At 51.4% G+C, this 13,982-nt stretch overlaps 1 protein-coding gene across 1 annotated transcript; it reads right to left on the reverse strand.

Moving 5' to 3' along the window:
- Positions 1-179: 179 nt before the first annotated feature.
- WNT8B (Wnt family member 8B) lies at positions 180-12,320 on the reverse strand. The gene is made up of 6 exons (XM_059821203.1): positions 12,262-12,320; positions 5,917-5,950; positions 4,487-4,625; positions 2,940-3,065; positions 1,164-1,306; positions 180-737 (listed from the first exon to the last, which is right to left on the reverse strand). The coding sequence occupies exons 1-6, from the start codon at positions 12,318-12,320 to the stop codon at positions 180-182; spliced, it is 1,059 nt and encodes a 352-aa protein (XP_059677186.1).
- Positions 12,321-13,982: the final 1,662 nt, after the last annotated feature.

Genomic DNA, 13,982 nt, shown 5'->3' on the forward strand with positions numbered 1-13,982 from the left:
GGAAATGCCCTGTACGGCCAAGGCCTAGGGGCTCATGCAAGCTCTTGCCTTACCCAAGCCCCAGTGAGGTGGCATTGGGAATGAGACAAAACTAAGCCAAAGGGAAACGGTGCCGGGTGCTGATGGGGAGGGCAGGAGAGGAGAAGGGCAGACAGAACCATCGAGGAGCAGAGGCAAAGTTAGAGCTTTCTCTTGAGCTTGTGACTGGCCCCACCACCCCCGGTCCGCTCCCGTTTCTCCTTGCGGACGCAGAAGTACTTGGTCACCCTTTTGCGGCACTGCTCGCACCGCACGGCGCAGCACCAGTGGAACTTGCAGTTACAGCTGGACACCATCTCGGCTCGCCTCTCCTCCACCGCCAGCCCGCAGTCCCCGCACAGCCGCCGGCAGCTTCGCTTCTCCCACTTGCTGAGCGCCTTGCCCCTCTTCAGGCACTCCCTGCCCTCCGTGCCCAGCAGCCCCAGGGTCTTGTTCTCCAAGCAGTAGTCAGGAGAGTCTTCTAAATGGACCAGCTCCTTCTTGGAGATGGAGCTGAAGGTCTCAGCGATGGCCCCCCGGCTGGCAGCGCTGTTCCCTGCCCCCTGCAGCAAGTCCACCTTCAGGGCTTTGTGGTACCTCTCCTTGAGGTAAGTGCCCACCTCCCGAAACTCGGGCAGCTGCAGCCAGCAGGTCTGGGTGGTGCAGCTCCCCGACACTCCGTGGCATTTGCAGGTCCGCTTCATGGTCCCTTTCACGGCCTACAGGGTGAGGAGAGAGAGGGGATTCAGGAAAGAGCCCAGAGGGGCCATTTCTGGGCTGCAGTGCATAGAGAAACATGGCTCCAGGCCGGTGGAGGGGATTGCCATCGACCTTCCCTGCACAGTAGTCCTGCCCAGGGGTTGTTGGCTTAAAGCTCGCAGATTCGCTTCTCCGCGGTACTCCTCTCCTTAAACTGGGAGAAGGAGGACAGCAGGAAGCCATTAACAGTGTAATCGTGGAAGGTTTGCTACCTTAGAACAAACACCACGCATCACGTCAGTGCTGCTGCCATCCCCTTCTCCTCAGAAAGGCATTGTTTCTTCTGGACACGTGCTTTTAGCCACAGCAAGTTGTGACTCTCCACAGCGAATGGCCAGAGCCCATCTGGTATGCACTGTCACGTCTGGAGGGAGAGAGGGGCTCACCTTTCTACCCGCCTCGTTGTTATGCAGGTTCATAGCAGCTCTGGCATCTTGTCCAGTCTCCAAGGCATCCACAAACTGCTTGGAAATGGCTTCCCCAAAGCCCACGTTATCGCTGCAGCCGCCCCACAGCCAGCCTTGCCCCCCTGGGAAAGGAGATGAGATACGTGCTGTCAGGGAACCAGCCCCTCGCCTGCCTGGCTTGTGACTCGGGGGACAAGAAAGGGTCTCAGAAGTGATGGGAAGGAATGGAGGCTGTGGGGCAAATCCAGCCTTTCACCTTGCGGTACTCCCTGATTCCTTCCCCTTGGGCTCATGCCATTTCTACTGAGGCCATCTTGCTAACGTGGATAGCAAACTGGTGGAGGGATCCTGGACAGAGGGAACAGATTCCCCTCCACCGGGAAACAACCCAAGCCTGGCACATATGTATCGAGGAGGCCCTCTTTTTGGTACACCCAGAATCCTGGGATGATGTTTGGCATCTCAGAGGAGTCTGATTTTCCAATTATCGTAAAGAAACAAAGGAGTCAGCACAGAACTGGGAAACTGCAGAGCAAGATGTGGAGGGTACTTTTCTTAACTGCGTGGGAGCTTGATAACTTAGCTCAGCTGACTGGAAACACGTCATGTGGTTTGCTTCTTTTCCTCCTAGAGAAAAATGCCAAATTCTTTATGAAGATTTGAAATCTGGAACATTCTGACCCTAAGGTGCCTTGGTGGTACATCTTGGGAGTTGTGGTTTAATGGCCTTGTGCCTCTCTTGAAAGGCCCAGCCCTTGCCCAGACCTCCCCACAGCATCACGGTCCCCTCTCCCAGGGAAAGGCAGGGGTGTCTCATGGGAGGTGAGTAATTGCAGCGGATGATGAAGTCCAAACCAAGACCGTAGGGAGAATGGAAACCTTTCACCAACTTGGATTCAGCGCAATGGTATTTAGAATTGAACCACACTGTTTTGGACAAGCCCAAAGGTTTCCTTTGCCTTCCAAAGTTTTAAGTTCACAATGGAAAATGTTCATGAAAACCAGATATGTTTTGGGGAAAAGTGTAGCATGACTAACTCAGTTTTCCAGAGAAGATAAAATCTGGTGTGTCACTGCCCAAAAGTCTTGCTGTGCTAGACATGGGCCATCCCATGTCTCGGACACCTAAGAAGCAGTGACTGTTTCAAAAATTATTAGCCAATAAAGCAAATTGCTAAATACTGGACACTTCAGAGCAGTTTGTCGTAAACTGACACGTACTGACTGCCCAGCGTGGCTGGGTGGGGAATGGCTTTTAAAAGATTCTGATAATTTGAAATTTGACCTCTTTCCATTCAAAACAAAAGACCAAAATGTCAATGTTTTCTGTGAAAGCTGAGTGGAGAGCTGGAGAGGTGCAGCCTCGGGTTCCCCACCCAGAGGTGCTCAGCGGCTGCGGGCCTGGGTCCCGCTGCGACAGGAACGGGGTGAAGGCTGTGTGCTGCCACAGCAGTTCTCCTGGTTGTGCTCTCGTGTGCCTGCCACGCTGACAAATGCTGGAGGGGTCTATGAATGCCACCCTGCTTTCCCTCCTGGTAATTCTGCTCTGGGGCCACCCTGGTCCTGCAGATCCTAGGAGCCCTGAGGTCCCTGATCAGCGCTGCTCTAACCAGACCTGCCATTTAGATGCACGGCATCAGCTCCTCTCCTGATCTGATCAGGAGTTATTTCTGCAGGCCTCAGCGGAGGAGAGATGAAGAGCTGTCTCCTGCTGCCTGGGATGTGAGAGAGGGATGGCAGCATGTCTCTCCTTACCCAGCTGTCCATTGCGGGAGTCGTCACAGCCACAGTTGTCAAAATCTCCCAGGCTGCAGTTCCGGGTCAGCGTGTACATGACGCCCGCAGAGCTGATGGCATGGACAAAAGCGGTTTCTCGGTTTGCTGTCAAGTGGAAATACAAGGAGAGCAGATGTGCTACAGATTTCGCAGCAAAACCAGTGTTAGAAACAACTCCTGCCACGCAGAAGAGGGCGTAGGAAGAGATTTGCAATGGGCAGGGCTTTGTGGGGTAGAGAGGAGGCCCTACCTGTCAAATTAGCTTAGTTTTGGCTTGAACTGCACAAAGACAGAAGCTCCCAATTTCAACCCAGACTGACTCATACCATTTCCAAGGGTGTGGATGAGTTTAGCACTTGGCTGTCCTCGTGGGAGCTCAGCAGTGTGGATACAGCACAGACAGCCAAATGTCACCCACGTCTCACTAATACACCTCAGAGGAGAAGGGGCCCCCTCCAAGGATCAAAGAGCTCCTTCACAACAGCCCCCTCGAGCCTTACCTTCCGCTGGACACTGTCCAGGGCTCAGAGCAGTGACCATACCTACCCACCAGGATCAGTGCGGTGATCATCAGCTGACTTCACTGAGCATTTGGCTTTCATTTAATACCAGCAAGGTCTGGATCTCAGCAGATAACCTTGATGGGAACAGGTCAGGGACCTGCTCCCAGTCCCAAAGTGTTACTTTGTCCTACAATTGCCTCCTCAAGGCCCCACTTTGAAACCTCTGTCCACTTCTGCCTGGGGCCCTGGTCCCTCGTCTGCTGCCAGTCCCTCCATACCCACCTCCATACCCTCCATACCCAGGTCTTGCCTGTACAGGGCAGGTGTGAGCTCAGCCCAGCATCATACATGGGTCTAGAGGACCAGGTATGCACTGAAACATCTCCTGGCACCTGCAAATGGGTAAGGAATGGGATACAGTGACAATGACCCCATGTCCTTCAGTAGCACAGGTCATGGATGCTGGATTTCTGCCCAAGGTCACTCTGACATCTGGAAGCTGTGGGAAGAGTCTTCTCCTGCCTCTTGACTAGAGCACAGCCACTGATGAACTCTCTCCTGCTCCATTTAGCCATAGCCCTCTGCTTGCCACCCCACCACCCCGTGCTGGTTCTCAGCCTCCCTGGGACACCCTGGCAAGAGACACCATTTAGACACGGCATGTCCAGCAGCCCATGCCGCAGGTCATGGTGGTGCGTCCTTGTGGGGAGCCAGTTGTGTGAGGTTTGATGGGATGCTTCTGTCCTGTGCAATCTGGGGCTCGGTGGGTCCGGAGGCGATGCTGGCATTGCGAGGCTGCCTTGTCTTGAAGCTAGATCCCAGCGTGTGTCTGGGAGCTGATGGGTGAAGGGCCCTCCTGGAAAGATCCCTCTGGGGCATTCCTGGGAGAGGCGCATTCCTGGGAGAGGCACATCCCAGGTGGGGATGGGGAAGAAAAGGAGGCACTTGGGAAGAGAAGAGGGGCCCACGGGCTCTAACCTGTAGCGAGGGGGTCCCAGTAGTGGTATCCAATGCTTTCCTTACCGCTGCGCAGCCCGCCATGGCTGGAGAGCTGGAGTGCCCTCTCGGGGCAGTTCCAGCGGTCCCAGGCAAACTGGAACTTGCATTCCTCGATGCCACTCTGTGCCCCGGCCGCCACGCTGCTGGAGTAGATGAGATAGGCCTAGGAGCAGAGCAGTGGGTCAGGAGGGGGGACGGCGTGCACCCCACTTCAGCCCCCTAGCATCAACTTGCAAAACTGAGTCAGGATGCATTGGCCAGCATGCAGGGACAGCCCCGTGGGCGACAGGCTGGGAATGTCCCCAGGCTATTCCCAGGGTCCAGGGGAGTCACTCAGCAGCTGTAGTTTCCATCACAGGCAGCGCAAAGCTGGTGTAGCCCCAGCTGCTGCCCACACAGCGATGGGGCTGATGCAGGCGTAGCTTTCCTGCCCTGTGCTGATACCGTGGGTCCTGCTGCTTTGGGGTCTGGATGGATTGTGAAGCACAGTGCAAAACACTGGGAAGAACACGGCCCCAGGCTCCCCAGGAGGCTGGCGTTCAACTGAAAATAACTTGCATGCCATCTTACAAAGACAAGATGTACAGAGCTGAGGAGGTCTCTCGGGCTTGGCTCCCCTGGGGAGTGGAGCTCGCCAGCAGCAGCAGCAAATGCATTTTCTGCTGTGGTGGGCCAGAGCCTGAGCGTCCCAGGGGGACAAGGCCGAGCTGTTGGCTGTTAGCCACGTTAGGAGATGTGCCAGCCAGCCCCTGCAATGGGGAGCCCCTTATCTCTCCAGCGTGAGAGGAGGCAGAGCCTTCTCCTCAGAGACCAGGGAGCCCCAGGCCAGCAGGTGCCTCAGCCTGCCTCCTCCTCCACCGCAGCCCCAGGGAGACAGCCAGGGATGTGGGGCAAGGTCGCTCCATTATAGCATTGAGAGCTGTAGAAAGAGCTAGATGGGCTTGAAGGCTTCAAGGGGAATAGCCAGAACAAAAATCGGGTGAATTTTACAGCTGGTCCTGGCGAGGAAAAAAAGCCTCTGAAAGAGAGGCGGGGGCTCAAAAATACTGAACAATGTCCTGGCAATTCCAGTTGTGTTCCTTGGGGAAGTATGTTTTGCAGGGCTTACAGAAAGTACCTTTCCAGCTTGATGAATGTGGGTCCTGATGCTAACCGGATCATCAGGAAGCAATAGATGACAGGTGAGAGCCTCAGCGGGTGCCAATAGACAAATGACCAAAATCTGGCCCCAACCAGCTTAAAAGGACCCCAGGCCAACTTTGTTTAGGGCTGATACAGCTCAAGGTGCTGTGGCTCATAGTGGGTTATGCCTTGCCCTTCTCTGCCTTGTTGCTGGAAACCCTGGGGTGAGGGGAGCTCTCACCAAGGCTGGATGGAGAGGAGTGGTAAGGAGGAGCCCCTCCCTTCCTGGGTTTAGTGGAATCAGGGACAGAGATCAAAGGGATTTCTCTTACCTTGGGGCCCGTCATCAGGAAATTATTCACTGACCTGGAAGACAGAGACAGTGTCAGTGGGGAGGGGGTGATGGCGGAGGGGCCTGGGGAATGCCTGGTATCCTGGGGCTCTCCTCTCGCTCCCTGCAGCCTGTCTGTCTCCTGGCTGCAGGCACCTTTCGTCTCTCCTCCCATCTCCCCTCGCTGCTCCCTGTGAGCCAGGACAGTGCCTTCTCCTTCCCTCCACCCTGCTCCCCCCATCCTGCTTCCCCCCAACCAGGCTGTACTGCTCCCTCCTTTTGCTTTCCTCCACGCAGCTGCCCTTCATACCAATCCCCCCATTTTTTTAGTGCTTTCCTGTTCCTCCAGCCTTGCTTTTTACCTTACCAAACTGCTGCTTGGCTTAACTCAGGGTAGCGTTGCCCCCAGCCCCAGGAGCTGGACCATATGCCAGCACAGCTCTCCCTGCAGACCACGCTGAGGGAAGGAGGAGGTCACATTGCTGCTCCCTGACGGTGTGTGTCCCGGCAGCATCCCCCCAGATCACGGTCCACTGTTTTCCTGTGGTGCCAGCTCTGGCTGCCCGCACTCTCCTCTTGGTCACGTTATGCCGATGGCTGAGCACAAACATTCCTGTCCTTCCCATCCCGCTGGGCACGGCGTGGCCAAGGAGTTGGGTGTTGGGGTGGGGAGGGTGGTCCTAGCCAAAATTAAACTTTCTGGTGTTCCCACTGAAGGTGTGAAGGGATCATCTCCAAGGGCCACAAGGCAGCATGGCTGGTCTCCATCACCCTCCCCAGGGGCTTGCAGAGCAGAGCCAATGATGGCTGGTCTGAGTCTCTTTCTCCAGCAAGAAAAACTGTTTCAGTGCAAATGGTCAGTCAACATTAGGACTCCATGTGGTGCAGTGACCACCATTAGGAATCTGGAGGATGGCTTGGTGTGTCATGACAGAAAGGACTGAGGCTTTAAAAAGGCCCAAGAGCCAATCCCAAATATCCCTAGCCAGAAATGAAGCAAGAAAATGGAGATTTCTCCTACAAACATGTCATTCCAATCTCACCAGGTTTGCAAAATAACCCTCACCACTATTCCTGGTGAGTCTCTGGAGTGTCTCCCCTGCTGGCACCCCGGCACTCCAGAGAGATGGGTGGGTGCTGTTATCCCCAGGGAGGACACTGAGGCCAGAGAGGTGGCATGAGTGGATTGAGACCTTACAGTGAGTGAGTGGTCGGGAAAAAGCTAGAGCATGCACCAAGAGAAACTGGGCTCTTCAGCTTCTCGAGATGATGTTCTGCTTCAAATGCTGGATGTCTCCCAGTGGAGGATGCCTCTCCTTTTCAGGTAGCCCTGGCAGAGCCTTAACCCACACTCTGTCCCTTCAGCAGAGCAGCATGTTCCACTCTGCAGTTGGGCTCCCTGGCATGCAGTGACGCTTGCTGCTTTTCTAGCTCCTCTCCATTCCCTGAAAATCTCAGTAGCTGGGTGGACCGTGGCTGGATGTGGGGCAGAAAGGAGCAGGTTAGGGTACGGTTTTTCCTCCCTGTGTGTTTTCAAGCTATGCTGTCTGGAGCCACAGGTATCCCTGGTAAGGGAGAGAAAGGCGCTGTCCTGTTGTGTTACAAATTCAGCATGGAGAGTGCAGGGGCACCCCAGGGTGGGCTCGAGCAGAAGCAGGCATTGCCATCCCAAGCTGGGGACAAAGTGTAGCTATGCTGCAGCCCTGCCATGGATACGGGGGCAGACAGGGTGGCAGGACTGGTGTCCAGACATAAGACACATGAGAGATTTAAAGAGGACGTTTCTCTGCCCTGCAAAACCGCTCCTGCGGTGAGTGAGCCTGTTTCACCTCTGCTAGAACTGCCCTCATGGAGATCCTCTCCAAGGTACACCACAAAAAGAAGGTCTCGTTATTTTAGCTTGGTCAAAACCGCAAGAAATCTGATCTTTGCTATTACTCACAGCTTAGAAAGAGTTGAGAGAACTAGTTTGCAAAGTTTCACTCTGGCAAGTCTAACTTTTTTTTTTTTTTTGATGGAAATGTGTTCATATTCATGAAGCTTGCTTTGGGAAAGATTCCCCTGGGTCAAAACGGGAGGGAGAGGGCTGTGCCAGGGCACTGCGAGAGCAGGAGATCCTTTCCCTTTGTTCCAGGCCTGGGATTCAGACCTGTCCGTGCTGCAGCCCCTGTGGGTACTTTAGCACGAAGTTGATGGCTGTTTTGCAGAGGAATTTTCCTTTGGGAGCTGCTTCTGCATTGTACAGCTAATTAAATATTTCCTGGGACTTGGAGAGACGGCATCTGTAGCTGGGTGATTAGAGCATCGGGTGACCTGAATCACACAGGGCCATGAACCGGGGGCTATTCAGACTGTGTAAGCTCCATGGGTCCCCATCCTAACGCAACTGGGTAGCAGCATGAACAAGTCATTTTTCCATCTGGTTTCCCTCCTGTCCTTTGCCTTGACCTTAAGCGCTTTGCTATGGGGACCACACTCAGGATGGTGTCAGTGTGAATCTGATCCCCTGGTAGCAGCTGTGAGAAAACTCTGGTAAAATGCCCCTGTGTAGGCAAGATCTAGAGAACTGCAAGTCCTCTCTTATCTTGCTTTTGTGGCCAAAACAAGAGATACATCCCATCTGCATTGCTTCCCACCTGGATAGGAAACGCCAAATCCACAGTGTGCAAGAAGGATTTGCTTCAAACCCTTGCTGAGCAATTGCAAGGGGGGCTTTAGGAGGAGGACAGTAATCCGCAAGTTCAGGGTTTACAGCAAACCAGCCTGTTAGCAGGTGTCAATTGACATAACTGCATTGAAGCAGAGGATCTGTTCCTCCCGGGATAAACTTCAAGGTTCACAAAAAGGCCAAGTTCAGGATATGCCAATTCACCATCTGCAGCTGAGCAAATGGTACAGTAGCAATTTCCCAGCAGGATATGCTAAACATTTTTATTAAGTTGGAGAGACAGAAGGCATTTTCCCTGAGCTCTCTGATCAACAGGCAGGCATGCTGCTGGGCGGTTTGTAGGACTTAGAGAAGTAAAGGATTCATTTAGGCTGGTACACTTGACCCCCCACATTTAACTCTTGCAGCTGCAAGTGGAATCAGGAGAAGGGGAGATGGGACAGTTTGAATACCGGGTTGCTGTGTGCTGCAGAATGGGCTGTCGTATGGCTGGAGGGTAGCTGGAATTTTTCTTACTTATTCTGAGAGGGAAGGAAAGATAATAATGGAGACAAACTGTGCGCTTTGTCTTTGCCCATATGATCTAGCTAAGAAAGCACGCATCTCTGTTCTGGATATAGGCTCCAGCAAGGACAGAGAGTAATTCAGCCACTTGTTCCACTGATGTGGTGACAATGCCACTGGAGTAATCTCTGTGCTGCAAATAGGAATCACTACGAAAATGAGTATCTCTTCATGTTTGTCTCTGTAGTGTGATTTTTATTCATTTATTTATTTCTACTAATTCTCCATACCACTGTAAAAGAAAGCAGAACTAGCTAGCTGCATCCACAATGGGTGTAAATCAGCCTAATTCCAATAACTTCGGTGTCACCACACTGATTTAAAACTTTTTGAAATCACACACATGAAAGGAAACACTTGAAATGATTTCTCTTCTCTGACAAAGCTTACAGCGTACCTAGCTATCTAAATCCCTTTCCCTCCACCTTCAAACTCCAGGACAGCGTTACACGGACTGAAGCGGAGCAGAGACAGACCTCAGCAGGTAGACCGAGGAGCCCTGCTGAGTCCTTCAGCCCCCTCCCCAGCCCATGCAGGGCCCTGGGCAGGGCACGCTGCTTCCCTCCCTGCAACTCTGTCCACCCAGGTAAAAAGCAAATCTAGGGCAAGTGATTTTCATTACATCTGATATTAGGAAATTATCTCAGAGCTAATGAATATCTATAGCAGGAGTTCTCTATCATAGTTTTATTGAACCCAAAAGCAAATAAGCCTGCCAAGCAGCTGTCCCATTATATTTTACACATATCAAATACTAATAAGCCTCTGATAATTTCTGCTCAGTTACAACTTTAACCAATAACAGCACCCCGCTCCCCAGTTTAATATGCCACAAGAGCCTTATCAAATCTCCCATTAAAGTGTTTGATACCTTATCACCCACTCATGCTACTGTGTTGCTGGTTCAGCTCTTCAGAAAATTATAAAGCTGTATTTAGATCTTTACTGTCATTATTGTAAATATAGAAAACGGATACAATTTCACTTTGGATCTGAGTTTCGTTCTCAAGTACAAACTCCCCCAAGTTTTTAGAAAGCCAGTGACACTAGAAACTAAAGGCAATCCCACAGCAGAAGTGCAAAAAAAAAAATTTAGAAAGAGCTGCTGCATTAGAGATTGTTACATTATTCCCACGGGATAGGACACCGGGAGGCAACTCATTAACATTTGGAGCCCTAAATTTTTTTTTCTTCACTTCTCTCTATTTTGTTGTATTTATTTGGTTTTTAGCTCCTAAATGCAACCCTGACATTTTCCTCATCTAGAAACACACTGACCATTCAACCTAGCTGAATCTAATCCACATTCAGAGAAGGGAAGTGGCCACATATTTATCTATAAAAAAAATTATTGTTGATCTACATTGCGCCCCAACTCCCAATCCTCATGATTAAATAACAGGAAAAAAAGAATCTTGTTGTGTTTTAAGCTGTTGGATCAGATAAAGAAGACCAGCAAAAATTGCCAGCAGGATTATTTCATGATTCCGACAAACCTTGCTTTTTTCTCCTCAAGAGTAAAGGGACAGGGTCTGTAATACGATAGTTTCGAATAAAGTTTGCCATTTTCCTTTCTCTTAGGAAATCATGACCTATGAGCAACACATGGAGAGAAGCAGGGCTATCTTGATCTATAAACTTTTCTCTTAGATACAAAGTTCTGAAAGGCAGACAGGGAATTTAGAGATCCAACTTCCATTGAAAATGCCTGGGATTTCTGTATTTAACTCTACTTTGTGCTCTGAAATTTCTCCCCTTTGAAGTGTTTCTTTAAAATGTTGAATTTTTTTTAATATCTTTTAATGTATTCTAAACCTGGTTATATTGAGGAAACCATACACAGGAAGAGCGGAAAAATAAAAATAAAATCAGCATGACTTCTTGCCTAGCCTGCCTGCATAACATACATATTCCCCTTGTTCCAGAAGGGAGATTTATCTTGAGTTTGCTACTGTATAATATTTAGACATACACAAATTTTTGCACATTGTTTTCATGAAGGGAGTAGAAATCTCTGAAAGAACATAAATTTCACTTCCAGCCTAACAGGAATGAGTTTCCATTTACTCTTGAGTTTCTCTTTCTGTCATTTTTGTTTCTCCATCCATGGTAATAACCCTAGAGATCTGCCGTGGGGGAGCCAGGGGATTTTAGTAATTGAAGGGGAAAAGACTTTCCTTGCTGTTAGAGATAAGTCTGTAACCCACTGAGCAGATTCCCCAGGGCATCACAGAAATGGAGAATAAAGTTTGAGTACTCAGCAAAAATCACATAGGAAAAAATACCTACAGAGGCAGGTCATTTGAGTCCATCTCCATTTGAGCATGGGATAGATACACTCCGCAAGGAATGATACAAGATTTGATGCAAGTGTAATCTCCTTCTGCTCACCCTTATAAAACATTTCTGGAAATAAATGTAAAAGCACCCTTAGGACAGAGCAAGAGGCCCACAGGAGATGACCGCACGTTCGTGCATGGGGGGATTGGTCTGATGGGACGCAGGTGGTTGGGAACCAAACCGTAGCAATATCCATACCGAAAGCTTCTCCCCAGGAAATCCTAATACATGAATTTCAGACATGTGTAATCCTGACCCTGTGCCTGCCAAGGAGTCGGGGTCTCAGGCTGTTCATCCGGAGTGGTGCTCCTGTGGATCTAACTCACCCGTGCTGGCTCTGAGCTCTTAATCAGGGACTGTCCTCTTCGGGGAGCGCGGGAGAAGCCCCACTTGATTTGATTAAGACAAGAGACAAGCAGACTGTGAGCCTTTGGAAAAACCGAAATCTCCAGCTCTGCCATTGGGTTATCTTCCCAGTTGGAAGTGAGGGGCTAGATCATCTGCTCTCCTCTACTCTATTTTACCCCAGCTCAGGATTTGGCCCATCAAGTAACTGCTGGGAGGTGAGGGGGAAGAAGGGGACTTTCTCTGCTCAGGTCTAACCTCTCTGCCAATGAGTGTGTTGGGACTTAGTTAAATATCTGGTCCCATTAAAAACCAGAACTGAGCTAAGTGGAAAAGAGGGAACATTTAGGAAGGTGAAGAGGAATTTCCTTAGGGTCTCTGAGAAGAGCACCTGCCTGTGACACAGACTGAGGTGCTCTCGATACTCACCAGGCACAGCAGGATTGGAAGAAGGGAGTGAGGAAGAAGATGCCCAGATAAGGGTCCATGTGAAATATAAAATCCAAATAAAGAGGGAGAAAGGAAATCCTAAAAAAAAAACCTTGGGTACCACCACCACCAGAGAAAAGGAAAAAAAAAGAAAAAAGAAACACGACAAAATTAGGGAAGGGATGGAGTTATTTTCCACCCGGCGCTCCTGGTGTGATGAAGAGGCGTATGCCCCCTGAATCCCAAGTTCTGCAACGGGTAACCAATCCTAAAGTAAGAGCTAAAGGGGGTTGGTGAAATGGAGCCGCAGAACTTCCTAAGAAGAGATTATCTACTTAATTAAAGATTTTTTTTTTCCCCTAAGTCCTTCAGCCAATCAGAACTCAAGTGCCAGAGAGAGATTGAACTGATGAAAAGAACACCCCAGGTTCCTCGAAGACAAATGCACCACGAAAGGGATAAGAGGGAGGGAAAAGGGGAAAACAAAAAAAAAAGAAAGAAAGAGCGAGCGAGAGAGAGAGGGATAAAGAAAGAGACAGCAAATCCCTTAAAGTAATCACTAGATTCAATCTCCACCAGCACTGCCCTGCCTCTCCATCTCCCGCAAAGGCAACTGGAAGGGCTGCTTTTGGCGTGCCCTCACCTCCTCCTGCCTTGGAGACATCGCTCGGGCTGGGGTGCGCTGGGTGCTCCAGGACGGGGGGCTTGGGTTTGGGCCGCCCGCGCCCTCTGCTTGGAGGCCACGCAGCGTGCTACAGGGAGAAGGCTGGGAAACAGATATCTAAACATCGTCTCTGCCTCAGACTCCCCCAGGAGCTTAAGAGGAATCGGGGCCAGTCCCCACCTCCATCTGCTCCCCCTTCATCACAGTGACCTGCTCTTTCTTCCCACTTCCTCTCTGTGACACGCCACACTCACCCCAGGAGAAAGGCGTCTGAATAAACCTTCCCTTTCCCCCTTAATTTTTTGCCTTTGCGGTTTCCTACAACATCCACAGGAGAGGGTCTTTGGTTTGGGTGGGTCAGTGGTCTCTCAGTGAGGGCTTCTCCCAGGCCAAGAGCTGCTGGAACTACTTAGAAGTGCATCCAGCCTGTGCCTCCCGGCCACGTGGGATACCCAGGTTAGTGCCGCGCTGCCCACCACAGCCACGCTGACCAGCCCTGGGTTAACAGGACCAGCCGTGCCGCCCTGTCCCAGAGCCATAGGAGCATCTTCTCCGCACTGCACAGCTGATTATCGTGCTATGGACATAGTCAGCTAAAACGCGGGCTGAGACCAGTCAAACTCATTTCACCCGGGGTGTAGCTGCTGGGCAGAAGGGCTGGACCAGGGCAAGATTTGAAGGGGAGTCAGACCCCACGGCTGGGCCGTCAGGCAGGGCTGGCTGGAAGCTGAGCTTCACCCAGGGCCACCTCAGGCGGATGAAACATCCCTCCTGGGCCGTGCAGTCTCGAGAAGGGAAACCTGCCCAGCAGAGATTTGCTCTCAGCCGGACTTTGGCCATGCCAAGACCGGCTCTGCCCAGGCCAGCGAGCTCCAGCCAGGCACGTGCAGGGCACAGCACGCAGGGCACTGCTGGCAAAATGCTACCTTTGCCCCCAGCACCACCCACCCCGCCAGCGAGGCCCCTCACCCTGGGGGGGTGGCTGGGTGGTTTGCAAGCACCCAGGTTAGGAGAAAATGCAGCCACCAGCAATTGATCCCCGGGCCAGCTGTGCCTC

This window comes from Gavia stellata, chromosome 9, assembly GCF_030936135.1.
Source record: "Gavia stellata isolate bGavSte3 chromosome 9, bGavSte3.hap2, whole genome shotgun sequence".
In the NCBI taxonomy this organism is placed as follows: domain Eukaryota; kingdom Metazoa; phylum Chordata; class Aves; order Gaviiformes; family Gaviidae; genus Gavia; species Gavia stellata.